Below are 10,594 nucleotides of genomic sequence, written 5' to 3' on the forward strand. Positions count from 1 at the left end.
TAAGATGCATACAGATTGTGGATTGAAATGTATTTCTCTGGGGAGCTCAAATATCCAAGGCTTTTATCAGACTCTCAAAGCAGCCTGTACCCTAATAGAGTGCCCCGATCCACAGTGAACCACCCACCTGGTGCTAGAAACCCAGCCATTCATCTGGCCAGTGCCTGGGTGTGCACCAGGTGTGCCTGGCTGCTCCACATAGGTCCAGGTCAATCTGACACATGCCCCACACAGCAGTTCTGCTGTCCCCCCACAGGTATCATTGATGCCTCTATCAGTATAAGGGGCTGAGATGTGTCCCTCATATCCATAACCTCCAAGCCTCATAGCCCCCCCACGGAGCAGTCTATCCTTGTCTCTCGCAGGAGGGAGCAGAGACTCAGAGAGGTTAGGCTGCTCGCCCACAGGACTCTAGCCAGTAAACAGTTAAGCTGCAGTGCCAAAGCTCCTACCCCAGTCCTCCTGCTCTGAGAGGTCACTATTTCTCCTTGTTCCACAGTTGGACTCCTATACCCATTCCCCAGGGACTGCTCCCAAGCAATGCTGAATGGAGACACGACCTCTGGCCTCTACACCATTTATCTGAATGGCGATAAGGCCCAGGCCCTAGAAGTCTACTGTGACATGACCTCTGATGGGGGTGGATGGATCGTGAGTATCCACAGGGAGTCCAGAGCTCTCAGGCCTGGGGAGTGAGCGCAGAGCGCCTGGGGGTGGGGAGTGGGGGAAGGGGGGAGAGAGGGGAGGGGGAGGGGAGGGGCAAGGTTATATCCCTGCACTCTGACACCTGACACCGATGTGCATGAGGCTTTGCAAGATATTGCCTGTCACAGGGAGGCACTCAGGAATTCTCTCTTAAATAAAGGAATGGGAAAGAAGCCAGGGATTTAAAAAGAAAAAAAAAAAAACACAGAGGCAAAGAATTTTCTTGTAATTTATCTCATCTGACCCTCATCTAACAACTCTGTGATGTATAAGTGACAGTGACCATTGAATCCATTACTTATATAAATTAGCACTGACTAAGCATTTATTATCTACCAGGCACTGTGCTAAGAGTTTTACATGAATTATTCCAACTTCATTACCATAATAACTGAGTAGTATTTTTTTTAACTAATAAACTTTATTTTTTTAGAACAGTTTTAGGTTCAAGGCAAAATGAAGTGGAAAGTACAGAGAGTTCTCATGTGTGCCCCCTACACACCCACACAACCCCCCTCATCAACTGCCTGCACCAGAGGGTGCATTTGCTACAATCAAGGTACCTACATTGACACACCGTTATCACCCAAAGCTGGGCAGTATTTTTAATCCTTGTTTTTCAGGTGACAACATCAAGGCTTAGGGAGCAGAGGTGACCTGCCCAAAGTCACATGGCAAATTAGTGACAGACAGAGCTGAGGACTAGTGCTCTTCCCACAGTCTGATGTTCCTTCCTCTAGCAAAGATGCGCTCTCTTTCCTGCAATAGCTTGACGGCATCGATTCATTGATACGTTTACAGGTGTTCCTGAGACGCAAAAACGGACGTGAGGACTTCTACCGGAACTGGAAAGCCTATGTTGCCGGATTTGGGGACCGCAGAGAGGAATTCTGGCTTGGTAATGCAGCCCTGCATGTTTGTGTCTCAACTGCTTATTTCTGACCTCTTTGTCATTTTTCCTAACCCACAGTGACCTATGGGAGAGAAATAGGTTAGTAGGAAACACAAGTTCTGGTGGTGGACACAGAATATCAAATTCTTAATGGAAAAGACTAAGTAGATGTTCTGAATCATTAAAAATAACAATCCAATCAAGGGAGAGCCAACAGTCAGGCCTTAAGAATTAACCTGGCCTTAAGTCATTTGCTGAACCACTCACAGACTTATCCTCACTGGTATCATTGACTGCTTCCCTCTCGTGCTCCAGGTTGTGCTCTAAGTACACCATGGCCATAACCCTGAACCCTCATAGCACCCGTGCAAAGTGCTAAATCCCCACCTTGCACGTGAGGAAACAGAGCCTCAGAGAGACTGAGTGGCTCACCCACAGGAATCTGGCCAATAAGCAGTTGAGCTGCAACTTGAAATCTCCCAAGGCAGCACACCATCATCTATCCATTCATCCACGCAACTCACACTTCCCACCCCCCTACCTGCACAGACCTTTGTTCTATGCACCACTGCCTGGGCCAGGCCAGGGAATGTCCATCCTACGATCATGCACTGCCCTTCACCTGTAAGGAGCTTTAGAGTTTAAAAAGGACTTTGCCCACCTCCTCTCCTTTGGTCTTCACAATACACTGGGAGGTTGGCAGGGCAAACATGTCAGCCCGATTTTACCCGAGGCTCAGAAACATCACACATTTGGCCTGGTGTAGTACCAGCAAGGACCAGAGCAAACTTCGAGCCCAGGGCTGTGCGACATGCGCCTCTTTCGAGTGCACTCAGCTGCTGCTCTTGAAATAGAAACGATGGCCTCAGTCACCTGTGCTTCTTAGCAGCCCCTGCCTATCGTCCACAGGGCTGGACAACCTGAGCAAAATCACAGCCCAAGGGCAGTACGAGCTCCGGGTGGACCTGCGGGACCACGGGGAGACAGCCTTCGCCGTCTACGACAGATTCAGCGTGGGGGATGCCAAGACTCGCTACAAGTTGAAGGTGGAGGGGTACAGCGGGACAGCAGGTACAGAGCCGCCGCGCTTAGAGCCAAAAACCGCAGAGAACTTCGTGGCGTTTTCAGCTAACTCTTCTGCTTATCTTTCTTTCTTTCTTTCTTTCTTTCCTTCCTTCCTTCCTTCCTTCCTTCCTTCCTTCCTTCCTTCCTTCCTTCCTTCCTTCCTTCCTTCCCTCCTTCCTTCTCTCCTTCTATAATCCATTTACTTATTGGATCAACAAATATTTGAATACCTACTAGGTGCTAATCTAGAAGAACTGCAGTTGAAAAGGGGTAGATAGATATTTTGGTCCCTGAAACATAGAGTAGGTTGGGAACAGGGCAACCGGGATTGATTTGTAACTACCCTCATTCAAAAACTATGTCTTTCTTATCTAGTTTTAGATACCAGTTATAGACTGATTTAAAAAAAAAAAAAAAAAAAAACTAGTCTCCCCAAAACCTTAACATGCATCTAACCAAGTGCTACTCGATTTATTACAGGCGTATGAGCCACTAGAGATGCTGTGAACGTGCAGATGCTGACACAGGGTGGCTGGGGTGGGCCGAGATTATGCATTTCTAATAAGTTCCCTAGTGATGCTGATGTTGCTTGGTGTTGCTGGTCTGTGGACTGCACTGTTAGAGCCGGTTGCCCTCGGCCCCAGGAACAGAGAGACAGAGTCAATGAAGCTACAAAAAGGCAAAGGAGTTTTATTGACTAGCTCGAGCTAGGGTCCAAGCCCCGAGCACCAACGCAGTGGCCTCTTTCCACGGGCAGGGACCCTGCGCAGCGGGGGCGCATGTCTTTTATACCTTGGCGGCGAGCCCCGTTTTTTTTTTTTTCCCCACATTTTATTTCATCCTGCCCCTGATTGGTTCCCCCTTGTTCCGGGTCCTGGACTCAGCACTTTTCCTCAGCACTTTTCCCCTGCATTTTACTTTAACCCATAATGCCTCACGCAGTCGGGGGGGCCCCGGGACATCAGGAAGTGACTTGCAGTTTTACTCTCTGGGGTCTTATCTTTCTTTATCTCCCCAAGCCTGTCATGGCTTCACCTAAGCTTAAGCAGACACGCAATATATACAGAAGCAGAACTAGGCTGTTAGCTTCTCACACCCAGGAAGCCTAGCCTATCATGGAGTTTCCCTTGCTCTTATACCTGTTTTTCATTCTGATTAACTATATTTATCAAACAACTAAAAGCAAGCACAGTCACAGAAGCAAATAGCATCAGTTAGAATCAAAGAGAGCACACATTTTTTTTAAAACAATTCATCACACACACACATTTTCCTACTATCAATTCCTGTTCTTCAGCACTTTGAGTAGCAAATAATCCACTCCGTCACCTAACTGCTTGAATCTCTTCTAAGATGTCCCTGCCACATGGCCATCCAGCCTCAGCCTGCATACCCCGATGACCAGAAGCTCACAACCTCTCAAGTGGCCCTTTCATTCCTTGCCTGGTTCATAACTCTAGTTCGGGTTTTGGAGATTTCTTTGACTTGAAATGGGCTCTGTATGGTTTTCTGACTCCATATTAGAGGAGAAATAAGTAAGGAAACAACATGGATTAAGGCCTGCTACGTACCATCCTTTCTTTGTAAATATATCTCCTGTATTATTCCCATTTAATCCTCATAAAAACCATTTCAGGAAGATGCTGTTATTATGCAGATGAGAAAACAAGCTCAGAAAAGAAATTTACCCAAAGAAAGAAACAGCTTATAGAAGGTGGAGGCAAGTCTGGCCGCAGAGAACTGTTGCCGATGGTGTTCTCAGTAACAAAAAGGGATCAGGCCTGAGCGTGTGGATCATGCCATGCAAGCCAGGCTCACTTTGGGTGGCTTTCTGTTGATGAACACAGAAGAGTCAAAAGCCATGGCCTATTTCCAGCATCTCTGAGCCCTGACGGAAAACATCCTTAAGGAGGAAAGTCTCCAGATAAAAGGTTGCCAAAAGCCAGGCACAGTCTAAGGATGCGCAAAGCTCTTTTAAGATGGCAATTTCATGGTAATGAAGAGAGACACCCAGGGGCGAAAATTGTTTTAGTTCTTGCATCCCTCAAAGAATTCTGACATTTTATTACCTGGCAGTAAAGACCTCTTTGGTTGAGATGGCTTCAGGCAAGAAGGATATTGTTACACAGCAAGCAAATCCACCCAGCACCAGGAATGTGGCCTTTGTCCATCTCTCTTTGTATTTCCAATGAAAGAATGAGCTGCAATATTTCCCTATACTGAAATAACCTTTGTAAGGTTGCATTTTTCTGTGTGCTTTGGTTGCAGCCAGGACCTCCACAGAGGAGCCGATATCTGCCTGACCCCTCGTGTTCTGGGTAGCATTATCCATGAAAAAGGCACTGAGTCCCTTTGACAACTTGCTCCAAAATATCAGGGTAGAATGCCTCAGAGTCTTGAAATTTTTGTGCGTAGTGCGTGGCTGGGTTGAGAGTGAGGAGACACAAAAAGAAATGGTACTGAAATGCTTCTAAAATTCAATATATTAAATATTAAAAACTAGAATCCCAAATAGTATTATATACAATAAATGGGCTTATTGTCTAAGAATCAGGGAACACTGGTCTGATAGGCACTTTAAAAAATCACTATATGATACACAGACTCTTTAGGGACATCTAATATTTGAAGAATTTAATTATAAGTATGGCTAATAAATACTTGTAGGGAGGGAAAAGCACACCACTGGTTTTTGTTTGTTTGTTTGTTTTTTTGTTTTTTTGAGACAGAGTCTCACTCTATTGCCCGGGCTAGAGTGAGTGCCGTGGCGTCAGCCTAGCTCACAGCAACCTCAAACTCCTGGGCTCAAGCAATCCTCCTGCCTCAGCCTCCCGAGTAACTGGGACTACAGGCATGCACCACCATGCTCAGCTAATTTTTTCTCTATATATTTTTAGTTGGCCAGATAATTTCTTTCTACTTTTAGTAGAGACAGGGTCTCGCTCTTGCTCAGGCTGGTCTCGAACTCCTGACCTCGAGCGATCCACCCGCCTCGGCCTCCCAGAGTGCTAGGATTACAGGCGTGAGCCACCACGCCCGGCCAGCACACCATTGTTAAATGCAGATTTCTCAGCCTATTCTCTGAGCTCTTTCATGTAAAGGGAATGCAGAAAAATCATAAAATAACAACAAAGTTGTAATAACTATTTGCATCCCATGCTACCTGTTTAGAATACACCTTTATATCCTTGTCCCAACAGCACTGTGAGGTAGATGGAACCGATGTGTTGGTTCCATTTTACAGATGAGAAAACTGAGGTTCAGCAAGAGGCTTGACTTATGCAAAGTCACAGCTAGAGAGTGAAAGAGACGGGACTCAAGTCTGGACCCTCCAAAGCTACTGCAGCCCTCTTCCTACCACACGGTGCTGCTTCTATCAGAAATGAGTCCTGGGGGGGCCACACTCATGTCCCATCCAGTCCCACATTCGATCCTGACTCTGGGCCCGATGTGCGAGGTCAGCCCACCCCAGGGCCTTTCAGTTGTCATCTCTGGTTCTACCATTCACGTCCCAGAAGGGAAATTCCAGCTGGGATTTCTCAGGTCCGTATTTTCTCTCTCTCCCAGGTGACTCCATGGCCTACCACAACGGCAGGTCCTTCTCCACCTTCGACAAGGACACGGACTCAGCCATCACCAACTGTGCCCTGTCCTACAAGGGGGCTTTCTGGTACAGGAACTGTCACCGTGTCAACTTGATGGGGAGATACGGGGATAATAACCACAGTCAGGTGAGTGGACGGTGAGGGAACAGAGCAGGCCAGGCCCGGGAAGCGGGACGGGGCTGATGGGAGGACAATCCGAGCCCTCCGTCCCGGCAGACACTGGAAGGCAAGGGCCTCAGGTATGTTAAGAGCACACTTCTTCCCAGTGCAACGAGAAACCTCAGTGATGCTGCACGCCAGGCAAAATAGAAACAGCACATGTGAACCCTTGGAGATCCCAAGGAGAACCACTGTTCAAGTGAATTCCAAACTTAGCCAGCCCCAAAGTAAGGCAGATCAGAGTGGAGGCCATTTAGGTAAAGCAGGGATGATGCAGACCCTGCCAGAGCCCTGGCCCAGGGACACCCTCGGAACCCCCAATACACCTTGAAGTCCACAGACTTTTAATACCTTCACTTTATGAAGAGACCAAGGCCCAGAGAAAGCTGACTGTCCTGGGGTCACAGAGTTAACTTGGAAGCTGAGCCGTGTTCCCCCACTTCCAGCACCCCCCAACCCTGGCACTTTCCCTGTGCCACCCACAACTCTAGCACAACTTCTGCAATCACAGAAATGGATGTTTGAGATCCCCTTTAGAAACAGGAGAGCGAAAGAATTCAGTAACCCGCCTTACTCTGAGCCCAGCCTGCACTAGCAGATGCCTGCAAAGTGACACAGTCAAGTGGGACCGGCCTCTTAATCTTGGCCAAGCCCCTGTCTTGGTCCCTTCTCAGAGCTCATCCCCACCCCAGAGAGGCGGGTGTTCTCACGGGGCCACACCACACTGATCCCTGGACCTCACAGGTTCTCACCAGCTTTTCTCATTGGGGTCCCAGGGGCTTTGTAAAACTGCAACGGCCTAAACTACACCTTATGACCCCAGGGATTCTGACTCAATGACCTCCAGTGGGATGCAGCATCTCACAGTTTTGCATATTTGTACTTTTCTCGTTGGTGGTTTTCTGGGGTTTTTTTTGGCAGGCTCCACAGGTGATTCCTGACATGCAGCAAATGTTGGGACCTGCCGTTCTCGACTGTTAGTCATTTTGATCCATGTGTTTATGCCAGAGTTAACTGCTAGCAAATGACACCTGGACCTCAAATGTAGCTCTTACCTTGACATGATTTCTGCCACTTTTCAAAGTGTTCTCACCTTCTGTACGTCATGTGCTTCTCACCTGTACCCTGAGAAGGAATCAGGACGTGGTTTTCATGCCTGTGTGAAAGAGAAGGCAGGAGTTAAAAGACACCTCTTGACACCTGTCCTGTGCTCTTTCCATCTTATGATGTTACCTCAATAATGCTTCCACTCTGAGCATTATTCCACCACCTTGATGGCCCTGTCCCCTAACACTAGTTAATACAAAGTCCTTCTGGAAAAAAAGCTACACGTCAAAAAGGAAACCTCTTTTTCCATCCTTCCATTCCATTTTGGAAGAAGAACGAGATGACATAGGAGGCCACAAAGGAGTCACGAGAGTTCAGGCCCAGCTCTGGCTCTGCTCAAGCCGCTCTGCGGCCTCTGGGAAGTCACTTTCCCTCTCTGGCTTCAGTGTCCACCACAGCACAAGGAGGGCTTGGCTTCCTGCCCTGGACTGTTGGAGGAAGGAACCAGGGTGGAGGAAGGCAGCACGTGGCCCAAGCTGTCGGCTGCAGAACCTCACTGTAACTGAGTGATTACAATAGGCACATCTGCCCATGAAATGAACCAGCTGTTCTTAAGCCCCACCGCCCTGTTGGACTCAGAGACCACCCCATGTCAGTGAATGCCAAACAATCAGAAACAAATAAAGCGTCTTTATTTTCCCCTTCATTTCACTAGCTCTTAACTTGCCCGTGGACATGTTGTTTCACAGCCCCATGTAGGAAGAGGAGAGGGGTCAGTGTCTGGGGGTGGCCATTCTGGGGGACTCTCTGCAGCCACAGAGGGGCAGGGGGCCATGTGGGACTTGAACATCTGCCAGCTGCAGAATGAGTCTCTTTGCTAAAGAGTCAAACATGGATCCTAGAAGCCACATATGGTCTTTTCTTATAGAAATATGGTCTTTTCTTATAGAAATCTTTCGCCAAACTTTCAAGGATATTTCTCCCAACTTGAAATTAAGGAAGTAATATTAGCCAAGAACCTAAAATATGCCCAGCACTGTGACAGCTCCTTTATAAACTCATTTAATCTTCATACCATCTTTCATGTTTGGCATTATCAGACCGAAAGAAAGAAAGAACAGAAAAACTGAGACCCAGAAAGATTTGATAACTTGTTTAACACCATTTATCTCCTAAGTAAGAGCATTCATTCATATTTAACCTTGTATGTCAAGTGGCAAAACTTGTGTTTCACCTATGTTCTTTCCACTATTCCATACCAAACCCCTATGAAAATAGTTCATAGGAATCCTGTGAATTACAGATACATGTGCACACACACACACACACACACACACACACACACCCTGTATATAGCTGCTCAATTCTGTAACCCCCAATCGTGACCTAAATTCCTTCAGAACCTATTCCTAAACATGGCAAGTTTCATTGGCCACCATTTTGTTTCAAAATGGCAGCCCAAAGCCAATGCAAACTCAGGTGACTCCCGACTAAGGTGAAAATTTGGGTCAGATTCAGCCAGCCTCTTTGCAAATTTTCACCACACAGGCAAACAGAGAGATAGGCAAGAGACAGCTCTGATATGCCAAATGTCCAAGTCGAAATAGAACTTGTTTTGTTTGAACAACTAAGTAGTAATGATCAGTGAACACCTTGCCTAATGGAAACCAACATGGAGGCCTTCTCTTTTGTACAGGGTGTTAACTGGTTCCACTGGAAGGGCCACGAATACTCAATCCAGTTTGCTGAGATGAAACTGAGACCGAGCAACTTCAGAAATCTCGAAGGCAGGCGTAAACGGGCATGAATTCCAGGGACTACTGGGTGAGAGAGGAATAGGGCCCAGAGAAAGGAACGGATTTTACCAAAGCATCAATACTACCAGCCCAATCATCAATCCACACCTGGGCGTCTGGCAAGAGTCAAAGTTGACCATGGATCACTGTGGCCAGCGGCAACTGCACGGGCCTCACCTACTCTGCGATTACCTTCTTCGCACCAAAGACACCAGTCTCCAACAGGTTTCTGTTTTGTTGTTTGATTCAGCAAAAATCTTCCAGTGACAACATCACAATGGTTTTTACTTCTCTTGGGTGGCTCTGGGAATGGGAGAGGGGTAGGCTGTACAGTGGTAGTTTGTTTTAGAACCAGCTGTATTTTACACAAAGCTGTATAATTAATTGTCGTTATTTTTGTTAGCAAAGATTAAATGTGTGTCATTGGAAGCCGTCCCTTTTTTTTTTTTTACATTTCATACAACAGAAACCAGAAAAGCAATATTGTTTCAATTTTTAAAATATGATTAATATTATTAATATAATAATGATGATGAAAACTAAGGATTTTTAAAGAGATCTTCCTTTCCAAAACACATCTGGACAGTACCTGATTGTACTTTTTGTTTTTTAATAAAAGCACAATACTTTTGAGTTTGGCTGTTATTTTGCCTTTCATAACTGAGTCTGGATTTCACCAAAGCCAATAATTTGAACAAAGGGAGGAATACGGGACAGGAAAGATAAGGTGGGCTGGTAGTCCAGTGGGAGGGGAAGAAGGAAGAGCAAAGGCTGAGAGAGAGGTCACCTTTTTGAACCAAGTTGAGCACAATTGGAAAAGGCTTACAATTGAAAATTCAATTGCTCCATATTTCTGAGTCTGATGGTTTATGGTCTAAAAGATGCTTTTCTACCCATTTTCTAATGTAACCTCCTAGAAATTCTATGATATGGATGTGATGAGGGCCATGATCATGCAAAGTTTAAGATCCCCAGAGGCAGACTGCCTGGGTTCAAATCTTGGCTCCAGCATTCATTCCCAAGTTCACTAATCTCTCCATGCCTCAGTTTCCTCATCAGCAAAGTGGGGATACTCACACTTCTTGTTTCACAGCATTTCTGTGAAGAATAAATTGCATCATCTACATAAAGCCCCTAGCATGGTGCCTGGCACACGTTAAGTGCTAGTGTCAGCTATCACTGCTGTGGCTGTATGTGAGACGGACTAGGGTTCAGAGACACGCAGTGACTTGGCCGGGGCTAGTATCCAGTAAATAACAGAACTTGGATTTAAACCCAGGCCTTCTGGCTTCAAGGTTCCTGCTCTCGTCCAGGCCCCTGATGAA

The 10,594-nt window shown here is 46.5% G+C and overlaps 1 protein-coding gene across 5 annotated transcripts in view; it reads left to right on the forward strand.

Moving 5' to 3' along the window:
• TNC (tenascin C) overlaps window positions 1-9,902 on the forward strand; it is a 91,272-nt gene extending 81,370 nt beyond the window's left edge. For all 5 annotated transcript variants that reach the window (XM_045563840.1, XM_045563838.1, XM_045563842.1 and 2 more), the window contains 5 exons: window positions 500-651; window positions 1,507-1,603; window positions 2,507-2,668; window positions 6,230-6,393; window positions 9,170-9,902. In XM_045563840.1, coding sequence (XP_045419796.1) covers window positions 500-651; window positions 1,507-1,603; window positions 2,507-2,668; window positions 6,230-6,393; window positions 9,170-9,280 — 686 coding nt within the window. In that variant the 3' untranslated portion in view covers window positions 9,281-9,902. The remainder of the gene's footprint in view (window positions 1-499; window positions 652-1,506; window positions 1,604-2,506; window positions 2,669-6,229; window positions 6,394-9,169) is intronic.
• Window positions 9,903-10,594: the final 692 nt, after the last annotated feature.

The sequence above is a fragment of the Lemur catta genome, chromosome 10 (assembly GCF_020740605.2).
Source record: "Lemur catta isolate mLemCat1 chromosome 10, mLemCat1.pri, whole genome shotgun sequence".
In the NCBI taxonomy this organism is placed as follows: Eukaryota; Metazoa; Chordata; class Mammalia; order Primates; family Lemuridae; genus Lemur; species Lemur catta.